Source organism: Phacochoerus africanus, chromosome 2, assembly GCF_016906955.1.
Source record: "Phacochoerus africanus isolate WHEZ1 chromosome 2, ROS_Pafr_v1, whole genome shotgun sequence".
NCBI lineage: Eukaryota > Metazoa > Chordata > Mammalia > Artiodactyla > Suidae > Phacochoerus > Phacochoerus africanus.
The window spans coordinates 190,722,255-190,748,169 of record NC_062545.1 but is presented as its reverse complement, the minus strand read 5'-3'; the positions used below and the strand labels follow the sequence as shown (position 1 = coordinate 190,748,169).

At 41.5% G+C, this 25,915-nt stretch overlaps 1 protein-coding gene across 1 annotated transcript in view; it reads right to left on the bottom strand.

The window, feature by feature from the left end:
• The window catches only part of DAAM1 (dishevelled associated activator of morphogenesis 1), a 175,850-nt gene that overhangs the window by 65,783 nt on the left and 84,152 nt on the right, over positions 1 to 25,915 (bottom strand). Inside the window, exon 3 of the mRNA XM_047767453.1 lies at positions 16,678 to 16,767. Coding sequence (XP_047623409.1) covers positions 16,678 to 16,767 — 90 coding nt within the window. The remainder of the gene's footprint in view (positions 1 to 16,677; positions 16,768 to 25,915) is intronic.

The window sequence follows — 25,915 nt, the reverse complement described above, 5'->3', positions numbered from 1 at the left end:
TCTGGATTATGCATCTGCTGCCCCCTCATCTTCTCCTGTACATCCAGCCCTTCAAACATCATAGGAACTTATTCCATGCATGAGGCCTGGCATCTCTTCTGACCTCCTGAGTTCTACTTCTTCTCTTTCTCCCGTGGATGCAGATATAAAGTTCAGTAAAACCAATCTGTGATGCATGTTTTCCCACACAGAGCATCCCACTATATCATGTACTCATTTAAAATATAAGAGATTTCAGATTCCCTAAAATAAGGTAGTTCCTCTATCAATTCTCTTAATTAAAATTCGATGTCGATGAAGGATAATTTTTTTAAGGTAAAATCATGGCATGAACTCTAGTCAAAGATTTTGTTGAAGTAATTAACAAATGGGAGAACCAGTAAGATGTTACAAGTACAAAGGAAAAACCAAAGGGCAAAGAAATATATGAACATCGATTTACAAATAGATGCAAAACTGGTCAATGAAGTAATAATCACAATTAGCGTTTCAATGGACAAGAAACATTTGCTATCCTTTTTTTAAGACAATTTGCATATTTATTAAATAGCTCAACAGCAGTGAAAAGTGGAGATCACTATGAAGGTTGCTACAGACAGAATATTCAGCCAATCTTTTCTGGCCTTTCGATTTAACTACAGTTTAGCGGAACAAAAGACGCATGACTAGCACTTCTCATTGAAAAAGACAGAGTCTACAAGGGTGTAATGTGGAAGCCAAGCTGTATGACTAACACCTTGCACCAGACTCCTCACACCTCAATTACCCAAACGATCAGGCTTGCCCCAGGCTTTTGCTAAAGAGCACCTACTCCATCCTGATTATTTCACCTCAATTCCACCTCTTTCCATTGCCTTGTCTGAGCTGTTTGTACATCCCAGAGTCTCTGACTTGAAAGCACTGAGACTACTGGACTCTATACCCTGATGCCCAAAAATGCATCTGGTCCTCTATCCTCCCCAGAAATTTCTTGGGCAAATAGGTGGAGTCCCTTTATACCTTCTTGCACTGCTCATCAGAAAGAGCTGTGTGCTCGGTGAGTTTAGACCCACTCCCCATCTCCCCTAGCACCATCACCATCCAGAAGGAAAGCACTGTTCCTTAACAGTTTAGGCTGGAGCCAGAAGCCAGGTACAAATAACACACAGTCTAGCTTGGGAGCAAGTATTAACACTATATTGCTATATTACCATATTATATCATAGGCAAGGGCAAGATAGGAATAGAATCCCTCTGCTCATCCAGTTCAAACTTTTCAGTGCTGAACTGAAACTAAAGTCATTTGCTTTCCTTCTCATTCATTTACTCATGCAACAAATATTTATGGAGTTGTTTAATGGTCTCTGCACTGTTTTAGGTATTAGAAAAATGAATAAAAGAACAAAGCTCCCTGCTTCCCTTGCTAGTGATCCACAGATACAAGACATATAAGAATATGTTTCCAAACTTTAGCACTGAGTTTCTTAGATCACAAACTTATTTTGACAATAGGTTCTCATCTTTCTAAGAATAGCTACAAAGAATTGTACCCATTTATAGTTTTACTCCTCCTTCTCATCATGATAAAAAGACATAGTCAAATATTGTTAACTCTTCTCATTTTTACCAAACTCCAGTCTTTATAAATACATACTCTTTCTTTTTTTTTTTTTTTTGGCCTTTTAGGGCCACACTCTCGGCATATGTAAGTTCCCAGGATAGGGCTCGAATCAGAACTGCATCTGCCAGCCTACACCACAGCCACAGCAATACCAGACCCAAGCCACATCTGCGACCTACACTGTAGCAACACTGGATCCTTAACCCATTGAGAAAGGCCAGGGATTGAACCCGAGTCCTCATGGATACTAGCTGGGGTCTTAACCCACTGAGCCACCAGAGGAACTCCTATCCATGCATCTTCTAACTTCAAAATAAAAATCAAGTGTAAGCATTTCTAAGTTCCACTGGGAAAAAATGCTTTGAAATATTTCCTTGATAACACAAAATATTACATTGTTTTTATTTTTATTTGTTTATTTATTTATTTTGCTTTTTAGGGCCGCATCTGCAGCATATGGAGGTTCCCAGGCCAGGGCAAGAATCAGAGCTACAGCTGCTGGCCACAGCCACGCAGGATCCGAGCCATGTCTGCTACCTACACCACAGCTCAGGGCAATGCCAGATTCTTAACCCACTGAGCGAGGCCAGGGATCAAGCCCGAAACCTCATGGTTCCTAGTTGGATTCATTTCCGCTGGGCCACAATGGGAACTCTTACATTGTTTTAAATGTCACAAACTTTATTCACAAGAGTATAAATCAATGAAAATTTATTTGAGTGACCTGAAATGAGACTTATCAGCACATCAAAAATCAGGCTTGTGCTACTTCTCAGCCAGCTATCGTTTTTGCTCCCCCAAAATCACCCACCCCAGAAAAGCAAGAAAAGCATGCCACTTTAAAGACATCTAGTCTCTCTCTCGGTGGGGAACATCAGCAATGAAACAAAAGAGCTATGTGACTTCAAGAGTAAAGAAACCAGCTGCATTTCTTAAACAGCTCAGAGGCCCAGTCGGTTCCAACTCCCTCTTCTTTCCTGAAAAAGCCTTGGCTGACTTTATAGAATGGAAATCTTAAAAGTCATAAGCTATAGGATCCTGGGGGAAATGCATTTCATGTGCTAATACAGCTAAGAAAATAGCCACAATCCTTACCTAGAAATAGGAGCTGAGACGTTACCATCCACCTCCCAAACTACGAGACATTTATTTTATTTATTTTAACAAGTCATTTCTTTGGCAAAGCACGTCATGGCATGGAATATGACTGGAGCCTAAACATCTCAATCAGTGTAACTTCAACATCTGAAGCCAATTTTAGATGACAATTTCCCTTCATTTTCATGACAAAGAAAAAGAAACAGTCTGCCATTATTATTTTCAGAAATGATACAAGCCTGTATTCCCCTGTTGCCTAAGACACAAAGGTGTACAGTGACATAAAACAAATTACTTCTATGTAGCTTGTTAAGTGCTGAGTCTTTGACCCACATGTCATCGTGCAGGTACAATTTAGTCCAGCTGGTTGGTAAATTAACATGTTTGGGCAGACATCCCTAAATCCTTATGCAGTGTGGAAATCCAATCAGTGGTGTCAATGGCCTTTGTGGCCTCACATCTTGCTACCAGATTTGCTACCAGACAAGCCTTTCAGAATGTCGTAAAGCAGGTTTTGATGTTCTGTAACCTGCTCTTGGGAAAACAATCAAAGTGTGTTTATGATTTGCAATATAATGCTTAACACGAGGCCATAAAGAGAGGACTTTGGAAAATAGTAATTAAACTATGAAGGGAATCAGGAGAACCAGTAAGCCCATAAAGGTGTATTCTATTCAGGGAAGCATTCTCAGGGTGCCTGTGAAAAATGCTTCTGCAGGGTTAACTACTGTTCCCTAAAAGGAGAATCATAGCCATATTTCTGATTTTAAGACATCATTGACTCTACAGCATACTACTGAAATAATGACAGTATTTTTGGCAAAAGAAAGAAAAAGGAAAAGCATCAGTTGAAAGATATCACTATGTTAGAAATGTCTAAATGTGAGGACCTGGGGGGAGAACATCTTAGAAACTGAGGAAATGAAATGCTTTTCCTTAGGGATGGGGATAGATAAAAGGACGCCATCTTAAGAGCACTCCAGTCACATGCTGTTTCATTGTGAATTGAAGAATAACAAGAGAATTTAGGACACTAATTAATGTTGGTATTCTTAGGCAGACTTTCTACTGTAACCTGTTTCTAGTTCCACACATACCTCGGTTCCTGGAGTGTAAGTCATTTGGAGAACCCCAAACAGAAGTTACCAGAGAACCTTCTTACTTACAATGGAAGCTCAAAACTTCTTCCTACTTCCCATGCACCAACCATAATGTGGATTCAATAACATGAGGGGTGCTAGAGCTTTTAGTGAGAAGAATGAAATGAATATATATGGAAAAACTCAGGAATTTTTCTTTTTTCCCCCCTTCTTCGAGCTCTCTTCCAAAGTGGATACTTCCTTCCTATCTCCTGGAGATGGTGATATCAGGCAGATTTACTTTTTTATGAAAGTCCCTAAGTACCATTGCACCTAGAGAGTCTGCAGAGAACCAGGGAGAAAAGGAAGCATGGAATGTGATATTTACACACAACCGTAATCTAGGTGCAAGAAGACCTTTCAAGGACAAGGAGGGTAAATATCTGCTACATATGCACATTCTCCCATCATGTGTCATGGCAGACAGTGTTAATCAATAACCACTCTATTCATTTTGAGACCATTTATAACCTCCAAATGCATCAGTCTGGAGTGCTACATGTCCCTGGGCTGGTGATAACCGCAACAAGCAACTAGCTCTGGATTCTCAGATGTGAGATATCACGATACCCTTTTCCAGAGATAGAATGATTGCTGAGAACAGTCATTCCATGTGCAATTCTACACCTGCAGATTGCAGAATTTGGGAAATGCAATGGAGATTTGCCAATATGCTTCAATACACACAGGCAAAGGGCTCAAAGATATTCACACACTTGCATTTAGAACCTTGGTTCCACGACGACGGCACTGTTGACAAGTACTCTATGGCAAAGATGAGAACTCCAAGATTGTCAGGTACTCCAAACTCTGCAGTCAACACAGGGATGTGTCTTATAGCTAAGCTGAAAAAGGAACCTGCTTAAGAGTCAAGATTTGGAAGCCAAAGATAGCCGCTTTGTGGTAGCTGAGAACTACTGCCCTCCCAAGGCTTCCATTCAACCCCACAGCTCCAAATCTCTTCCAGGGACTGGAGGGGAAGCTGGAGTGTTCTCCATACTGCAGCTCTGAGGTAGGCGTGGGTGACAAGGACAGAGTGAAAGCTGTGGGAGCCGCTTCTGTAGCCCTATTCCAGAGCTCCACACAATTCCCCTGACTCCGTGTTAATTGGTTTGTCCAACTAAAGTATCTTACTTTGTCTTGGCTGTATATGCTTATTTATTTTTATTGTTGTTTGAAAGATTATAAATGAATTCAGAACACAAGGTCTCTCCCTCCCACCCTCATCTACCCTAGTGTTCCCTAACTAGAGGGAAAAGCAAGACCTTGGATAAAGGGTGTTACTCACTGAAGAAATGCAAGAATGAGGAAGCACAAAATAGAGAAGGCATCCACAAGGCAGATGCATATCCACCGGTTTTTACAACACTGCAAAGAACAAAGCAGAGTGAAGCACCTGGAGACCGAAGAATCAACAATCCCCAAATTCATGAACTGACTTGTACATAGAAACTAGCTCAGAATTTAGGCCGAGGATAACAGACATCAGAGTACCTGGCTCAGTTTCTCCACTGCTGAGGGAATCAAGGGGTACCAGAAAGGGGAGACACTTTCACAATTTGTGTAAAGAGCTGCTCAAGACAAAGGTGCTTTGGTTACAAGAGGAGAAAGAGACCAGTTGTGCACTTTTCAGGCACCGCCCAAGTGCCTGACTATGCAGACGTGCTGATTCTGCACCTGCATTTTAGTCACCCGCCAGGGAAGTGGCGGATGCCTCAGAGGAACTTCCTGTGTTTGGTGATGGCATCTATCAGTCAAGAGCTAACTGAAGATGGAAAAGCAGTTTGCTTGGGTCTGGACCTGAGGATGCAAAGAGGTCGAGGGGAGAGGAAAAGGGAACCACACACAGAGCAGTTTCCTTTGTAGTCAAACCAAATAAACACAATGCTGAGTGAACTGTCCATTTTTAGGTCCTCCTAACATTTTGTACTGCTGTCCAGCTTTATGGGTATTTAATGGAATTCTTTTTCTAAACCTTGGGTTTTCCTTTTTTTAATGAAATATTTACTTTCTATTCCAGGAATTTTTACTTTAATTTGATTTGCTGAGATACATGTGAGAAAACTGCAGAACTTCAATGACAGTTTCTTGTACCAGAAACACTAAACTTAAATAAAACAATAGATCAGGCAAGCAGATACCAATGCCCACCAGGCAGACAATACCAAGCCTTCAGAGGTTGGCAACTAAATCACTGCAGGGGTAAATTGCTACAGCCACTATAGAGAGCAATCAAAGATGAATATGTTCAAATCAAATGACCCAGTAATTATTACGTCTAGGTGTCCATTCTGGAGAAACTCTTGAACACATACACAAGGATGTTCAACCCAATTTTTAAAAAAAGAATGAAAAATTAGAAATAAGCATTATCCAAAGGGGGATAAAAATAATTAAACTGTGTCCATGTTGATATAATGGAACATTACATTGTAGTTAAAATGAAGAAGTACCACATATTGTCTATGAATATATGCATTCAGAGTAAGATAATAAGTACACGAGCAAGGAAAAAAAAATACATGCCACCTTTAAAACAGAGGTCCACCTTTGGGCTTCAACCATATTTATAATGTTTTATTTCTTTCCTAAAAACCTATGGAGACTATGATAAAATGTTAGCATTTTCCAAACATGGGTATTTATATATTGTGTACTTTTTTGTAAATATAAAAATTTCACACACACACGAAAATAACCAATCAAGAAATATTAGTTTATCTTATGACCTGGAGAGAAAGTTATCAGAAGTTTGAGAGTTTTCTTTTTAAAAATTTTAGAAAATGACAATTTATTAGAACTCAGAATGTCCATTTTGGTAATTAGATTTAAGGTTCATAACAATAACAGCCACTATGGAAAACGGTATGGAAGTTTCTCAAAAAACTAAAATAGAGCTACCATATGACTCAGAAATTCCACTCCTGGGTATCTATCCGAAAAAAACAAAAATTCTAATTCAGAAAGATTCATGCACCACAATGTTCACAGCAGCATTATTTACAATAGCCAAGGCATGAAAGCAACACAAGTGTCCACCAACAGTTGAATGGATAAAGATGTGGTACATAACTATACAATGGAGTATTATTCAGTCATAAAAAGAACAAATTTTTGCCACTTACAGCAACATGGGCAGACTTAGAGGGTATAATGCTAAATGAACCAAGTCAGACGGAGAAGGGCAAATAGTGAATGATATCACTTACATGTGGATTCTAGAAAATACAACAAACTAGTGAATATAACAAAAAAGTGAACTCACAGATAAAGAGAACAAACTAGTGATTATCAGTAGGGAGGGGCAAAATAGGGGTATGAGAGTAAGAGTACCTGGTATAAAATAAGCTATAAGGATATATTATTGCACAACACAAGGAATATAGCCAATATTTTTTAATACTTATAAATGGAGTATAACCTTTAAAAAGTATGAATCACTATATTTACAACAGTAACATATATAATATTGTACATCAACTATACTTCAATAAAAAAAAAAAGACTCCTAACAAAAACAGTATCTGCAACTGGGTTAAAATATTCTTTTATTATCTCCTCAACCCTAACATTAGCTTAATTTTAGAAATCACACACTATTAGAACACACTGTTGGATTATAATGCTGCGACTTTGAACAAATTCTGTTGCTGAAAAGAGACCTTGTAAATCTGGTTCATTCTGACCTAATAAGTTACTCATTTGTGAAAATTGACTTGTTTGATGGAATCCCTTGGTGTCTTGTCCTATAAAGCAACTTTCCCCTGTCACGAACAACAGCAGTAGCCATGTTTTCATCTAACAGTATTCTTTAGCACTCTTATTTTGAAAACTGACGAAATTTATCAATCACTTCCCTCTCCTAGGCTGCAAAGAAGGAACTTTAATTTCATTTTACAACTAGCTTGACCCACAAACATGTCCACTTCCCAGAGTTTAACTGGGGTTCACAACTGCTTGCCAGGCAAGCCCCAGGGGGTGAGCACCTCCACGAGCTGCCCCTGGTCGGCAGGGACAGAAGCCCTGCGGTGACATGTGGGTGAGAGGAAGAAAGAGGCGGAGTGGGTTTGACTTCCTCTGGGTCTCTCTCTTCCCAGACATAAATTAAGGGTGTTCCTGAAATCAGGTTCAGGGCTCTACCCAGAAGCTAAGGTAGAGCCACTGCCCTAGAACTTTAGACATGAAGGGGGCCCCCTTTCACCAATTACTGATACAGTAAAGCCTTTTTCGGTCTCTTCCCTTATCTACATCTTACAATGTATCCTCCTAATTGACCATCTGCACCTCTGAAATTTATCAATCACTTCCCTCTCCTAGGCTGCAAAGAAGGAGTCCTGTAATCAATGAAGGAAGAGGTGCTTCTGAAATCATCACTGCTGTTCTGAGAAAACCAGGTATCATTATTTACTGACTTGGAACTGAATGCCAGGCTGGCATGTGTGTGAACAAGCAGAAACTCAGCCCACACCACTGCTTCGACTGTCACCATTATTGATACTGCCAATGACATCAGCTAACATCACCATGCCCCACGTTCTCTGACAACTTCAAAATCATATTGTCTCAATTGTCACAAAAATCTTATGAAATTGGTCTCATTGTACAGAGAAGAGAGAAGTGAAAGGGGTTAAGAAATATACCCCAGGTCATACAGCTAGCTAATAAGTGGGTATCCTGCCTTCTAGGCTTACCCTTTGGATGGCCTTTATGCAAAATTTTTCTCATAGCTATTACTTGGCTTCTATTTATGTTAGATAAAAATAGTGTCACACATACATCACGCTACAGTTTAGAATGATTATGAGGGACAAACATAATTTAGGAAACTTGCAGGCAGATCCATCAAATAAAAGCCTTTTGGAAACAATCCACCCAAGAGAGGTCCTCTCACAGGCAGCATCTCAAGCTGGAAAACAGAGGATGCTACACAACCAGAATGTAAAACCCCAACAGAAGAATCTAGAAGTTGTCTGCATCCTTTAGATCTATCACTTCACCAAGCGCCAAAGAAGAAAGATAGATGTTTTGGTTCATTCAAGTTTGTTTACTATGTCTTCATTAATGAAGCTGAGTCAACATTAACAAAAATACCAACTGTGAGTTCAAGAACATTCTGGACACTCCAAGGTAGGAGAGGCAATAGGCACAGCTGGAATAACAGAACTGGCAATGCTAGGAAGAAAAAGTACCCCAAACTGGTATGATTAAACAAAGTGATTATAGGAAGCGGAGACAAATAAATACTCATGAGTCAACTGGCCTTTATTGGAATACGATGTTGGTTTAACACTGCCAGAGGGAGAGGGCCCTTGGATTTTGGACTCCAATTCTAAAATGTGTTGTTCATTTTGATAGCACTGGCTTTTGTAATAAAAAGAAAATAAGTACAGAAAATGGGTCACTGGCTGAGATTACGCTATCCAGGGGGGGAAAAGGGCCATGTCGAATATGCCTTCAGTGGGTTTCTGGGCACAAAACTGAGGCTACCTTATCAGGGCCAGAATTACCATGTTTTCACAATCACTGCCTAAAGAGATAAATGGTATTGAAAAACTCTGAGTGGTTTACAGATTCACCTTTGTTTTAATCCTCCCAGGGAAGAGTAAATAGTCTCTGAGCTTAAAAAATAAAATAAAAAAGCCAGCATTGTCTTGACAACACAAGCACTGCTTGCATTCTAAATGAAATTTATTTTTCTTCCTAATTTGAAAGAGAAATCTGTGGTGGCTTTGTAATGTTCGAGTTGGTGAAGCTGACTAACCTACATCCATTCTTGTCGGTTTCTGGGTAGGATAAGCCACAAGAGATTCTCATGGGACACGTGGAGGGTGGCAATAAAGCAATAGCCTTTTTGTAGTCCATAGGTGTTGTCCTTTAACTGCTGGATCACCGTGTTGGTGTGGAACACAGGCAGGTCTGTAACTGCTGCACCTTCCCCTGGATCCTCCTCCAGGGTCTCATGAGTGGTGTATGTGTGCATGCTGAGCTCCATAATTAATGGCTCAGGCTTCTGCAGGACACACATCAGGATCAGGCAATGAGAAGTGCCACAGCCTTGGGACTGTCCCTGTGGGCTCCAGCCTGTCCTTGCTCCCACCCACTTTACATCCACCTCCTTCCCAACTGGCAGCTCCAAAGACACGAAGCTCCAGCATTAGAAGCAAAGACAGCAGCTTTACAGACGGTGTTTAGCCAGCCTCCATGATTACATAAGGGTTCATCTCTTTGGTTTGTGTTTCCCCCAGCAGTTCTGGTTTTCTGACTGAAACCTGACAGATACAGAGTATACTGTATGCCTTTTTTTAAAGAGAAATTTTATTTTTACAATCAGAAAAATAATTATCCCAAGGTAGGAGGGAAAACAATGCACTGCGGAAAATCTGACAAATATATGTATAAAAGGAAAAAAAGAAGAAAAAGAAACCACCCACAATCCCACCAAACAATGGTTTCTGTCTCTCTGACCTCTATATCTACTCTTTTGCAAACTTTTGATTGTACTGATTATGGTTTTATATCTTTTTTTAAACCTTATCATTATACGCCGAGCAGTTTCCTATGTCATTAAAATTTCTTTGAAAACATGAGTTTTCGATGGCAGCAAGATAACGGTTATGGTTGTGTGCTATAATATAATATAACCACCCCCCTTTAAGTTGTTTGCCATCATTGGCTTTCAGAGAGAACACTACAAAGAATTTCTCAGACCTACTTCTTTGCCTACATCTTTCATCACTTCCATGGGATCAATTCCTGGAAGATGCATGTTTCAGGCTCTAGATACATGTTACCAAATGGTTCTGACCACCATCTTTAGGTCAATCAGCATCTCAAACCCAGGCCAATGTTCAAAATATTTATCAACAACCTATGGCATGGGCATCAACAAATCGGAACAAATTATGGAATATGAGAGTAAGGTCCTGGGGTCCCCTATTTGTTATGCCAGGAGTTAACCTGGCTCTGAATCGTGGGTGAAGTCTGGTGGGCCCCTGAGGAGGATGGTGACATTGTCAAGGCAGTTTTTATTGGGAGGGCTTGAGGCAGCTGTGCTTTACAAAACTGGAAGGTGGCAATATTTTGACAGATACCGGTCAAACATCAGCCCAGGTGACCCAATGAACATCAGCCTGAGTTGGAGCTTTCACCTGACTTGACTTCTCCGGGCTGAAAAAAACTCAGTTATTTCAGTGCCCCACCCCCACCCCAGTGACTTCATTTCCAAAAGTTTAAGCCTCTCTATAGATTTCCTAATAAGCCCTACAAATTGTGTTTAGTAAAGGTCAGATGAGGCCAGCCATCTAAACTTGACCTTTTGGGAGTTCCCATTGTGGTTCAGTGGAAACAAACCTGACGAGAAACCATGAGGCTGTGGGTTCAATCCCTGGCCTTGCTCAGTGGGTTAAGGATCCGGTGTTGCCAGATTACATACACAGATTATATACATCTGACCTGTTCTAGGTCACAGACACGGCTCGGATCTGGCGTTGCTGTGGCTACAGCGTAGGCTAGCAGCTGCAGTTTCAGTTCGAGCCCTAGCTTGGGAAGCTCCATATGCCTTGGGAGTGGCCCTTAAAAAAATAATAATAATAAAAATAAACTTGACCTTTTAAGCACTGGCGCAAGGGACAAAGAACAAAGTACAAGAGGGAAAGTGTGTGGTGCATGTGACCATAGCTCAACTGTTGGAAAAGGAGCCTGTTTCTAGATGAGGGATGAAAGCATGACAATGTTGGCTCCCTGCTGGCACAACCCCGAGATGCGGCAAAGTGGCGAAGAAACTCATCTCAGTCACCCCAGAGCACGGTGGCTCTTTCCTCTGTGCCCCAGAGCCTGTTTCCTTACCCCAGCATGGAGCTTATGAAAAGACTTGGCCATTATTTGATCTTATCTGCTTCTTCTCCCTGGACCATCCACTCCAGGTTCTTGGTTTCATCATCCTCAGAATCTAGCCAACAGTCTGCCCCAGAGAAGGTAGTCAGTACATGTCAGGATGAATTATACACCAATAAGCCCTTTACCAACTGCACTGACTCACTGAGCGAAGCACCAGATCCTCAAAGCCTTGTACTCATAAGGAACAGTAATGTTTCAGTCTGGCATTATATACACATATCCTTGGAATACACAGATAAGACAGGCAGTTTCAGAGCCTGAAGATATCAATTGTCCTCTAGTTACTGGGCTTCCCTCATCTACTCAGAGAAGTAGACGGGGAACGATAGCCCGATTATATTTCTGATCATTATTACTTCTGCCACCAACTGGAATCCATTATCGGGGTAAAGGCCGGAGACCAAACCAGGTGCTTCTAAAGAAGTCTAGCAGTACAGTTACTGACATTTAGTTGTCTCACTTTTACAGGCTCCCTCTCCCGAATCTTGACATCTAGCAAAGTGGGTACCTGAAAACCCAAAGCCCACTCTACTGCCTATTCAAACAACTACATTCACGAAGGAAGAGAAGCAGGTCTGCTTCTCTTCCTTCTTAAACCTACCAGGTCAAACACACAGCCATTGCTTCTGGTCCCAGCCTACCCACTGCAGCTTTTCATCAGGAGACTGGAACAACCAGAGGATTAATGTACCCTCATCCCCTTTGTCGTCTACCAGCTTGTTTGCCTTACAGTTATGGAGAAGACTAATGGTTCCTTTCGTCTACACTTCTACTACTTTAGCATATGTTCCTTTCACTCTGTGTTCTGATCAAACCACTGCCTCCTCATGCTCTAAACACAGGAGGGCCTCAACTCTCCAGGGTCTGAAATATCCTGAGGACCATTCATTTTGTGTGTGTGGTGAAAGGAGAATTCCTTCTTGTGGAGTGGTGTGGGGATGTGACCCACTACAGGGAGTGAATAAAAAGCATCAGGAGGGTTTTCAGCCAGTTTTCCTAAATGTCTTTGGAACATACCAAGCACCAGATCCCACAAAGCTTAACGGCTCAACTGCAGCCAAGTTAGACAAGATTCTTTAATTAAACTAGAGTCAAACATAAACTCAGCAGCAAAGTAAAAGCTTGCCTTCTCCAAAGTAGACCTCGAAAGACATCGAAATGGAATATGGAGAATCCAGAGCCATTTACTTAAGTCTTGAATTAGGGATCAGAAATGGAAGGAGGAAAAATCAGGGGCAGTCATCAAATTCTGATCTTTGCTGCTTCAAATATCTGATATTACTATAGCCAACTGCATCTAACCCTATTCACTTACTTTATCAACTCTTAGGCTCAAGGAGGGGGGACAAGTATTTCCTGGACCCTTGTAAGGACTGGTTAAGTGACACAACTAGTGCAACTGCTCCTGTGAAGAAGTCTGATTAAAGAAGATTTCTGCCTGCGCTGACAGGATTGCTGTTGCCATAACACAACATATATGCCATCTTAGCTTCTCCCCCTTACTTTTCCCAGGGCTTAAAAATCATGTTAACAATAAGCAAATACGGCACGGCCAGATGCCTTTCGTGGTCAGATGGTGCATTGTTTAAAAAGCTTCAGTTTAAAATCCAAAAGATTGTTAACAGATGCAGTTTCTGGCTGGAGACTGGGAAAAACCTCACTTAAACAAAAGAGTATGTTGTGATTGGAACTAAATAGGGAATTACCTTTAAAGATAAGAACCACAAACATTTCCTATTTGAAAATACCCCAAGCCCCACCAACAGAACCCTTTTTTTGGGCCTTTCATAAAAGTTAAAAAACGAGACGGTGGATTGCTACACACAACAACCCCATGGCTGACCAACCAGCCCAGTCACTTGTACAGAGTTGTGTGGACTTTCAACAAAGGCCGCGACATCCATCTCTTGCTCTCCCCCAGATTACTCAATTAGGCACCATTCCAATTAATTTCTTTCCCGTTCTTTTAGCCCTAGAAATATTTTTTGCAGTTTTCACTTTGGCTCTGGAAATGGGTTTTCAACCAAAGGACTCAGATAGAGCGGTTTGAGAAATGAACATAGAGCTTGATAAGCAGAGAGCCACGGCTGGGACTCAGGGCCCTAGTGGATGGAAAAGAGCCACTTGGCCGAGAAAAGCCTGGCCCCATCTTCAGTTCCCAGTCCTGTTTGCCTCCACAACTGCTGTGTACTTTTACACAGAAAGCCTGCTTTTCACCAACTCATGTGTCTGTTTCTGTTGGCCTTCATGGGCCCTTATTCTACGGCTTCACTATGTGTGAGAACATTGGTGATGCCATAGGTTCTAATCTTGAAAGATGGAAAGTCTGAAGGAGCCACAGGGGTGGAGCTTTCCCTTGGCCTGAGAAATGGATGTGGTTGGTCTTGCTGGTGACAAGCCAGATTTGAAAAGGCCACAAAAGAGATGGTCCAAGGAAAACAATTTGTTCTTGGTGTTAAGGACGGCCACCATGGGTTCCGTTCTGAGAGAGGGCAACCTGTCCTGTAGGGGATCACCTTCTCTGGAGAGAGGCAAACTCGTGTCCTTCTCATGCCTAGGTTTTTGTGTTCTCTTATTTCTTTTATGACAGTGCCCCCAACAATCAGTTTCAGATCAAAGGCACAGTAGAGCATTAACAGTCTGAGAAGCTCACATCAAGAAAATCCTTAGTCAAGCCATTTTAAAGTAAGGCAGATCTATAAGCCTGTGGGATTCTCCAAAGAGTTAAGATGACTTTCCCACTCAGCCACCCCACTGCTAAGTAATAAAAGGAACCCACGCTATTGGAATGAAGCTCACGGGGGAACTGCTTTCCCAACGATCAGCGCAATGGGACCAGGTGGTCACAGGAAGAGCCCATCCGTCAGGAAATGGGGTTCTGAGGCCAGTGGCCACATCCAGATCCATCCACCTACAAAGCCAACCCTGCCATGCACACAGGAGACAAAGTTTGCTAGGGGATTTGATAGGCCTGGAAATTGAAAAATGAGCAGCAGCTGCGAGCCCAAGGTCATTACTATCCCCAGGGGTTCGCCTTTTCGATCTAAGGGGCAGTAGTTTCCATGATTAACTTCGAATTGCTGTCAAGGGTGTAATAAAATCTGGGAAAGAAGAAAACCTTCCCCTCAGTAAACTGCTCCCATTTTCCTGCCGTTTCCCTTCCTCCAGCGCATATTCTCAATCCCCACTTCATGTTGTTTCCTAGTTTCAAGAAAAAAATCTGCACTCGGATGAGCCAAAATAGACAATGTCCTCTGTGTACTCAGGCACTTAAGGATCTTCTTTTCTCAGTTCCAGGGGCCAGGTCTTTAGGACAGCTGCATGAAAAGTTCTCTTGTTTACAAGACTATACAATACCATCACTTTCAGAACAGAACATTTTATTTTCATTTTAAAATTCTCTCATTTTGAAGTCTGTTTTCTAAGCCATGACCATCAGTTCAACGGAAGAGAGGTTTTCTAGTTGGTAAGATGTGCAGGAAGAGAAAAGGAAGAGGGCAGATTCTTTTGCAAACACATCTCACTAGTTACCTCTGCATTAAGCACCCTTAAGGCTCCAACTTGATCTGATGCGACAGTAGCTCAAAAATCATCCTGATATGCCTCTCAGCAAAGGCCCCTGGAACCAAACCCCTCAACTACAATGGCTCAGGTAGAAAATTAAATGTGCTTTATTTAGACTGTTTGAGAGTTAGGTATAACACTCATGACAACTCAGTGGTTCACTCATCATTGCTTTGCTTCAAAGTATCAGATGCCAGTGTTACAAAGGTGAATAGGACATGGTGCTTCCTCACCAAAGGCATAAAGCCTGGCAGGAAAGGGGCGTGCCAATTACATAAGGCAGCTTATGGGGAGGCAGAGGCAGAGGTGCCACGATGCAGCCATGGGGGCAAATGGAGACCCAGTTCCCTAAGGAAAGGTCTCCCTGGCTGACACTGTGTATTGACAAGATATTGGACTATTATAGTCTGCTCCTGTTTCCCTGCTTCCACAGGTGAGTGTCTACTTCTCTCGGGGAGGAAACACGTCTCTGAGGTGCAAGCCCTGCCTTTCCCACTATCCCACCTTGATTCAATTCTCTCTGGGAACAGAAGAGAAAGTGGCAAAAGGTGGCCATGAACAGAACCGGTTCTCCAAATGGCTGTGAGAACAGTCTAAGATTATGCCACAGGCTTTAAAAGAGGGCAGGGGGAGCTTTACTGAAGGAGACACAGTCTGGGGGGTGAGGCCCAGTGCCACGGACGATAGGGCACAGAGTTAGGATTTTTTCACTGCCCTTTTTTCAATGCCTTTTCTCTTCTCCTCCAAAGGTACCAGAACCTCAGCTCTTATCTCTGCCCCCCACCTCCTACCCCAGAATAAGACTGCATTCCTGGCAGGAGGGTGTGACCCTATAGCTAACAGTGGGGTGTGAGGGGGATTCAGGTGGGTCACTCTCAGACTCGGACCTAAGAGCCGGGTGGGGGCTTTGCCTTCCCCTTGCCTCCATTCCTGGTCTGGAATGAGACATAGCTCAAGAGGCCCCTCACCACGAGGACAGGCCATACCTTAGGGTGAGAAGGAAAGTTGTTAGAAGGCAGACCCAGAGGGCTGTGAACTATAATCATGAACCACAATGCACATCCTAACCTACCTACGTATATACTTAGGCAGAGCAAAGGGAAACACTTCAGTTTTCCGTAAGCTGATGTTAATTGGGGTCTCGCTTACATGGGGTCACAAAAAATGACGTGAGGTGATGGGTGCAATGAACTGTTGATAAAAAACTGCATCCGAGGAGTTTGCTCTCTGACACATGTAGCAGCTGGGACACCACAGGACACATTCCATCTGGTTTTTACATTGTAAAGAACTGTCTGAATTCTGGTGGTGAAATGGGAAAGCAATGGGCACCAAAAAAGACAACCTTCCAGTTAACTGTAACCAAAATAAACATCTTACCTTTTTCTTGCTGCAGTATATTTGCCATTTTTTCTCTGCTGGAAGTGCAAACATGGCTTCCCTGTGTTTGTCTGTGAGGTCAAGTTCATCCTGAGAAGAAAAATAGTAATTGTTATTTCACAGAGTAAATGTTACTCCTACCCAGGAAGTTATCAACATCATCAGGGTGAGAAAACACCAACATATAATTAAATGAACTTGGGAAAGACGAAGAAGCTAGGTGCAGGTGCACGTTAGCATCATTAAGAAAGCACGTTAGCATCATTCACCGTCATGGTGAAATGGTTAACAAGTCTGACTAGGAACCATAAGGTTGCGGGTTCGATCCCTGGCCTCGCTCAGTGGGTTAAGGATCCGGCGTTGACATGAGCTGTGGTGTAGGTAGCAGATAAGGCTCGGATCTGGCGTTGCTGTGGCTATGGTGTAGGCTGGCGGCTACGGCTACGGCTCTGATTAGACCCCTAGCCTGGGAACCTCCATATGCTGCAGGTGCAGCCCTAAAAAGATAAAAAGACCAAAAAAAAAAAAAAAAAAGCAGGTCCTTGGCCTGGGCACCAGCAAGCTAGAGGGACAAGGCACATCCCTCCACTCACAGAAGGATGGGGAAAGTGGGTTGAGCATTCAAGGCCATTAAAGCTGCAGGGTTTGAAAGGATTTGATCCTATTACAGATGAGGGTCTGGTAGAGGTGGCTCCACAAACACTATCAGGATGGGTCCAAGGGAGAGGATGAGAGGCTGGAGGAAAAGAGCCAAAAGCCAGGATGTGGGACTGAAGTGTATGGGTATTCCTGACCAGCTGAATTGAAGCACTGGGTTTGTGCAAAGGATCAAAGGATGGAAAGGTTTGAGAGGTAAGGAGGGGCCAGTTTGTGGGAGATCTTAAATGTCATACTAAGATGTTTCTTTTCTTGACCAAGAAGGGCCAATGAAGGTTCTGAGCAAGGAAGTGATATCTGGATCCCAGTAAGCACCACCAGTATTTATTAAGTACCCCAACGTACCAAGCACCGGGCAGGTGTTTTCTCCTTTAGGTCTCATAAAGACCCTCAGAATTCCATGCATGATGATGTCCTCCTTGTGATAATGATACCTGTTGTAGTATAGCTGGGGGAGAGTCTGGAGGAAGGCTGAGTAAGTCACCTGCTCCAAGACCACACGCCTGGTAAATGATGGGGTGGAGTTTAAGCCTACGGCTGTCTGACTCCAGAGCCCAGACGCTTAGCCTCCCAGATCAGTGTCTGGAAACATGAATTATACAGTGGTATGCTGCTTAGATTGGACACCAAAGGAAGGCAATTTATGAACATCCATAACTAACAAACAACAATGAGAGTATGACTATCAAGTGTATGGAGAACAGTTACTAGAATTTAATAACTCAATCCATGGTCAACATTATTAATGGTATTGAGCTTCTTGTACACTTTTATTCTTCTAGGAAATTTATCTAGTTAAGGGCAGCAGATGGATGGGTCAGAGACATTTTAGTTATTTATTTTTTACTTTTTAAGGGCCCCATCTGGGGCATATGCAAGTTCCCAGGCTAGGAGTCAAATCAGAGCTGCAGCTGCCAGTCTACCACACAGCCACAGCAAATCCAGCTGCATTTGCGCCCTTCTAATCCTTCCACATCTGAGCCACATCTGTGACCTATACGACAGCTCACGGCAACACTGGATCCTTAACACACTGAGCGAGGCCAGGGATTGAACCCTCATCCTCATGGGTACTAGTCGGGTTCTTTACTCACTGAGACACTATTGGAACTCCTGTAAAATTAATCTACATTCTTCAGCCTGTCTTTTGAGATCTTCTGTTTATAACCCCAAATTAATTTGCCAGGATTGCTACTGGTGATCCTCTTATGCCCTATCTTGTTAACACCTGCACCTCCAGGGCCTCGCCACGCAAGGTCTGCTATGTGCTGGCTGCCAGGGGAAATTCTTCATCTCCTTAAGCCTCTGCTTCCTCACCTCCAGGATGGGCATCATTTTTCTTGCGGGGCTGTGTGAGGATTAGCACCATCAACTCAGCAGACATAGGGAGGAGCAACTGTACTGCGGTTTAGTTCTCTCATCATTTAAATACATTTCAGGTGCTGTTGTCTTTTAAGAGTAAGGTAAACAGTTAAGTCACTAAAACACACACACACTATTATACCCTGACCATAAGAAACTAGTTAAGAATTTCAACATTGAGCAACCAGGGAAAGAACGAAAAATATTTAGAGAAAATTGCATTATAAAGGAATATGTTATAATGTTAAAATGCTGGCATGCAACCGTTATAAATGTGCAGTAATTATTTTTATTCCTTTCTTCCTTTTCTAATATCCTGTAAGTTATACCTGTTCTCGTCCACTGATGAATACAGGGGAAATGGTGACACAAATCACTTCCCAACAATTACGGTTTTCTAGGGGTGGCATAAAGATCAGGTCAGTCATTCAAACAGCTTGATAACAGGTGCTTAGCTTGGAGGAAAGGTTTGCAATTTGTGAAAGAGAACAGGGCTATTAATATAGCCCCCTTTACTATATTACACCACTGTGTTTCTGCTCACTGTGCGGAGGTGTGAAGAAACCTGTGAATACTAAAACCTAGAAATTCACAGCAAAAAGTATTAACATTATCATCTTTTTCTGTTAGAGTCAGAAAAACTTCTGCTTCTGCTGAAACACAGAAATGATGGATTTTGAATATCCCAGTTGAACTAGGACTCAGGGCACGTGGTTGCATGCAAGGAGGGAACGGCCACAAGATAAAAAAAAATATATTAAAAATTGCTATAGGGCCTCTGGATATAACTTTGTAAGAAAATGGGAAGGAACACATGGATATCAATAAAGGTAACAGCTAACAATTATTGAGGACCTTCTGTGTGCTTAGTAAGAGTGTTCTATATGGATTAATTTAGTTTGCCCTCACAATTATCCTATAATGTGGGTAATGTTACCCCACTTTCCAGGAAACTGAATCAGAGCAATTAAATGGACTGCGTGAGGTAACTAAGCTAGTAAATGGTACCAGAGGAACTTGAGGCTAGACTGTCCAGTGCCAGGGCCCATGTTCTTAAACACTAGCCTGTTCATTCATGTGCTCGATCAGGCAGAAGGGAAACAAAATAATCACACAAACTGATGCTCACACATGGAGCTGAGAGCTGTGATCCAGAGATTGCTTGCTCTGGGGAAAGGTAGGGCCCTGAAGGCTGTGAGTGATGGGAAATGAGGTCTGAGAAATGAATAGGAATTAAATCCATCAAAAAAGCACTTCGGGACAGTGAACAGAGACTTGCAGGCCACTGTGAACTTTGGTCTTTATCTTAAGAGCAATCAGAGGTCACTGGCAGATCTGAGTGAGGAGAGTGACATAGACGAAGTCACTGGGAGTGTCTAGGCATAATGCCCAGTGTAACGAGACCCCTGCCCCTCCATTCCAAAAGTATCTCTGCTCTGACTCATTCTCTTTTAATAACATGACTGAAACAAGCATGCAAGACTCTAAGACTATCACACAGCTTTAGAGATCCATCAACACCTACTCAGTGAATGCCCTACCCCCTCCAGGACCATGGCCAGACATTATAAAGAACGCCAAGATGAATAACAGACCCCAATTTCACGAAATGTAGATTCAACTTAGGAAGACAAGATGATAGAAGTCTTCAATGTTTGCTCTTCTTTTCAGGATAAAGTCCAAATTCCTTTGCTGGTAGGTAACTCCCTTCATGATTTGGTCTTTACTGACTTGTCCCACCTCCCCTCACCTCACCTCCTCCTCCTCCAGTAGCCATTTTTTAGCACTTGGGATCACAAGTTGCCCACTTCTGAAACTTTTCCACATCGTGTTCCCTATTCCTGGAGAGCCCTTCCCACCATGACTAAAGGTCAATCCCGTCTACCCAAGCTTTTACAGAGGATCAGCTATTCCCCCCAGGCAGCTTACCCTGACTTTCCTGGGGTGGGCAGCCCTCTCTGCTCTCCTAACCTCATGGCATTTATTACTTTGCTGCAGTTATGTTATTAGCATATCTGACCCCCTTTCTAGATTCATCCCCAGAGGGCAGGAATGAAATTTGTTCTGTTCATCTTTGCATTAATTTCCAGTTCCCCAAACAATATCTAACATAGCTGAATTTCAAAAAAAAAAAAAAAAAAAAGGAAGGTGAGGGAAGGTAAGTCAGCTGGGAAGGAAGGAGAGAGGGGATTATTGTGGGATATGGTGAAGATCAGTGCATCTCGATGATTAAATCCCATTTTTTTTTTGGGGGGCAGTAAAATGTACATACAGTAAATGCACTGCTTTAAGAGACACATCTGTACGTTAGAGACACTTAAATACACATTTCTGAGTTTGGCAAAGGTATACACTGAAGTGGTTCTTGCACTTTACACTTTTGAAGCTGGTTGCACCATTTACTCTCCCACCTACAATATATGGCATTTGCAGTTACTCCACATTCTCACCAACATTTGGTGCTCTGTCTTTTTAATCTGAGCCATCCTAGTTTACTTGAAGTGATTCAGAAGTCAGTTGCATTTCTGTATACCAGCAATGAAATATTAGAAAAGGAATACAAAAATGCAATACCTTTTAAAATTGCACCTCACAAAATCAAATACCTCGGAATACACCTGACCAAGGAGGTAAAGGACCTATATGCCGAGAACTATAAAACTTTAATCAAAGAAATCAAAGAAGATGTAAAGAAATGGAAAGATATTCCATGTTCCTGGATTGGGAAAATCAACATTGTAAAAATGGCCATACTCCCCAAAGCAATCTACAGATTCAATGCAATCCCTATCAAATGACCCAGGACATTTTTCACAGAACTAGAACAAACAATCCAAACATTTATATGGAACAACAAAAGACCCAGAATCGCCAAAGCAATCCTGAGAAACAAAAACCAAGCAGGAGGCATAACTCTCCCAGACTTCAAGAAATACTACAAAGCCACAGTCATCAAAACAGTGTGGTACTGGTATCAAAACAGACAGACAGACCAATGGAACAGAATAGATATCTCAATGCAGTTTTAATTTGCATTTTCACATGGATACACCTTGTCACACATTCACGTGCCATTCACACATATTCTTTTATGAGGCATCTATTCAAATCTTTTGTCCACTTCTGAGTTGCCTGTCTTATTGCTGTACTTTGCCAGAGGTATGTATTGAGTGTATTTTGACTAGCCTGGGCCTGCTCATTTTGTTAACCATCTATTTTGATGACTAAGTGGGGTTTGGGGGATGAAATCTAATTTATTAATATTTTTCCTTTTAGAGTGAGTGCTTTTTGTCATCTGTAAGAAATGTATGCAACATGCAGATGATGTTCTACGGTTTGTTCTGGAAGCTCCTAGCTTTAGTTTTGCCTTCATGTTTGAATCTACACCCCATCTCATGGACACCACTCCCGGGGCCTTTCTTTAGTTACAACATGCATGGATTGCTTTTGGCTTCTTTTTTCTCCAGCTACTTGACGTCATTTAAGATACATTGCTGGGCAAGCTGGGGAATGAAAGCACAAATGATCAAAGGAGGAAAAAGAATTGATTGCAAACTAATTTGAAATTGTCTTACATCTTTAATTTCTTCATGCTCTGAAATTGTTTCAAAATAATATTACAACAAATTTCTTGGACTTCCCTTGTGGCTCACAGCATAACTACTTGGCATGGCTTCTACAGTGGCTGTGACTCGACCCCTGGCTCAGAAACTTCCATATGCTGCAGGTGCGCACCACATGTTGCATTTCTATATACTAACATAAAAAAGAAGCAAGAGAAATTAGGGAAATCATCCCATTTACCATCACATCAAAAAGAACAAAATACCTAGGAATAAACTTACCTAAAGAGACAAGAGAGCTGAACTCTGAAAAATCTAAGACTGTGATGAAAGAAGTCAAAGATGATACAAATAGATGGACAGATATATCATGCTCTTGGATTAGAAGAATCAATATAGTCGAAATAACAGATTCAATGCAATCCCTATCAAATTACCAATGACATTCTTCACAGAACTAGAACAAAGTATTTTAAAATTTGTATGGAAACACTAAAGACCCCAAATAGCCAAACCAATATTGAAAAGAAAAAAAAAAAAGGAACTGGAGGAATCAGGCTCCCTGACTTCAGGCTATACTACAAAGCTACAGTCATCAAAACACTATGGGGGAGTTCCCGTTGTGGCACAGCAGAAAGGAATCCCACTAGCATCCACAAGAATGAGGGTTCAACCCCTGGCCTCACTCAGTGGGTTAAGGATCTGGCATTGCCGTGAGCTGTTGTGTAGATCACAGAGTTGGCTTGGATCCTGTGTTGCTGTGGCTGCGGCATAAGCCAGCAGCTGCAGCTCCAATTGGACTCCTAGTCTGCGATAGGCTTCTATATGGCACAGGTGTGGCCCTAAAAACAAAAAACAAAAAACAGGGAGTTCCCTTGGTAGCTCAGCAGTTAATGAACCCTACTAGGACCCATGAGGATGCAAATTTGTTCCCTGGCTTCACTCAGTGGGTTAAGGATCCAGCGCTGCTGTGAGTTGTGGTGTACGTTGCAGACATCTTGGCTCTGGCATTGCTGTGGCCTAGGCCGGCAGCTGCAGCTCCAATTTAACTCCTAGCCTGGGAACTTCCATATGCCATGGCCACAGCCCTACAAAGCAAAACAAACAAAAAACAGTACAGCACTGGCATAAAAACAGAAATTTAGATCAATGGAACAAGATAGAAAGCCCAGAAATAAACCAAGCACCTATGGTCAACTAATCTATGACAAAGGAGGCAAGAACATACAGTGGAGGAAAGACAGTCTCTTCAATAAGTACTACTGGGAAAACTATACAGCTGCATGTAAACAAATGAAATTAGAACACTCTCTAACACCATACACAAAAATAAACTCAAAATGGGTTAAACACCTTAATATAAGGCCAAATGCTATAAAACGCCTAGAGAAAAACATAGGCAGAATGCTCTTTGCCATAAATCACAGCAACATCTTTTTTGATCCATCTCCTGGAATAATGACAATAAAGACACAAATAAACGAATAGGACCAAATTAAACTCAAAAGCTTTTGTACAGCAAAGGAAATCATAAAAAAATGAAAAGACAACTCACAAAATGGGAGAAAATCTTTCCAAATGATGCAATTGACAAAGGCTTAAAATAAAATAAAAAAAAAAACTCATACAGCTCAATATCAAAAAACAAAACAAAACAAAAAACCCAATCAAAAAATGGGCAGAAGAACTAGACAGACAATTCTCCAAAGAAGACATACAGAAGGCCAGGAGGCACATGAAAAAAATGCTCAACATCACTATTAGAGAAATGCAAATCAAAACTACAATGAGGTACTAGCTCACACCATCAGAATGGCCGTCATTAGTAAGTCTACAAATAACAAATGCTGGAGAGTGTATGGAGAAAATTCCTTCACTGTTGGTGGGAATGCAAATTGGTACAACCACTATGGAAAACACTATGGAGGTACCTCAGAAAACTAAATATAGAACCACCACATGATCCAGCAATCCCATTCCTGGGCATATATCCAGAGAAAACTTTCATTCAAAAAGATACATGCACCCCTGTGTTCACTGCAGCACTACTCACAATAGCCAAGACATGGAAACAATCCAAATGTCCACTGACAGATGAATGGATTAAGATGATGTGGCATGTATATACAATGGAATACTATTCTGCCATTAAAAAGGACAAAATAATGCCACCTGCAGCACCATGGATGGAAGTAGAGATTCTCATACTAAGTGAAGTAAGTCAGAAAGAGAAAGACAAATGCCATATGATATCATTTATATGTGGAATCTAAAAAATGACATAAATGATCTATCTATAAAACAGAAACAGATCATGGACATGGAGAGCAGACTTGTGTTTGCCAAGGAGGAAGCAGGGAGAAAAGGGGACAGATGGAAGTTTGGGGTTGACAGATGCATACCTAAAAAGAAAAAGAAAAAAAAAGACTTAAATTTTTCATTTTGATACTTAATTTGAACACTGAAGAGTCAACCATGGAAAACCAAGTGATCAGGATCACTGTATCTCAGTATCGCTCTATGTGATTTTTTTTAAAGGAAAAAAGTAAATCTATAAGAGGCAAAAGTAGATCATTGGTTTCCTGGGGCTAGAGGCCAGAGCAGAGACTGACTGTGAATGGACACAGAGGAGATGAAGTGATGAAAATGTTCTAGAACTGGATCAGGGTGATGGTGGCACAACTGTAAAAATTACTAAAACACACTGAACTGTACACTTACAATGGGTCAATCCTATGGCCTGTAAATTATATCTCAATAAAGCTTCTTTAAAAAAAAAAAATCAAGCCTGGCTGCTGGAGCCCCAGGAAAACAGAAAAATTAGAGCAAATAGAGCTTTGTGTACATAAGAAAGACTGGATGAACATTAGATAAACCAGGGAGTCAGTTTAGATGTGAAACTGAAAAGAAATGTATGAAGAGGAGGGAAAGGGAAAAAAGTGGGCCTCTTTGGAGCAAGTGGTTCAAATGTTACAATTTCAGACACAATTTTTGTTTGAGACCAAGATCGTATACATGAAATTTTCTTGTGCTTTCCTTGAAAATTACATAGATCCTCCTAGTATTCATTTCATTTAGGTCAAGAGATGGACAATGTTTCCTCCAAGGCCCAATATGAGGTGACATGTTAATCTTAAATCTTGAAGAACCTTTTCAGTGTTCTGTGTTCTTCTGAGCAGTGGTGCCAGAGAAAAATACTGATTCCTTTGTGAGCTAAGAGCCAAGCTTTTCACTAAGATTAACAAACAGATGTAGTTAGCCCAACACCAGGAAGCATCCTGGTTACTTCTTTTACTTTTCCTCTGCTCACCTCGGGTTTTGTTTTTCCTTTTTGCAATCCAGCTATGTCAGATAGTGATTTGAGGACTGGCGATTAATGCAAAGATGAATCAAATAAATTTAGTTCCTGCTACCCTACCTGAGACTTCAAGGGCCTAGTTCCTTTCATCGGCCAAAGAATTTTCTTTTCATGTTATTTTTTCCTGGATAGAGTTTTTAAAAAGTTAGAGGAAGATGATTCAGCAAATGATTAAAAAAAAAAATCTGCACCAAGCCTCATCCTTCTGCACAGAAAGCTCAAGTTTCTTAAAAACTGAAACCAACAAGCAAAACCCTAAAGGCTTTTCTTCTTGGGGAAGGTACTAATTATGTTTTTC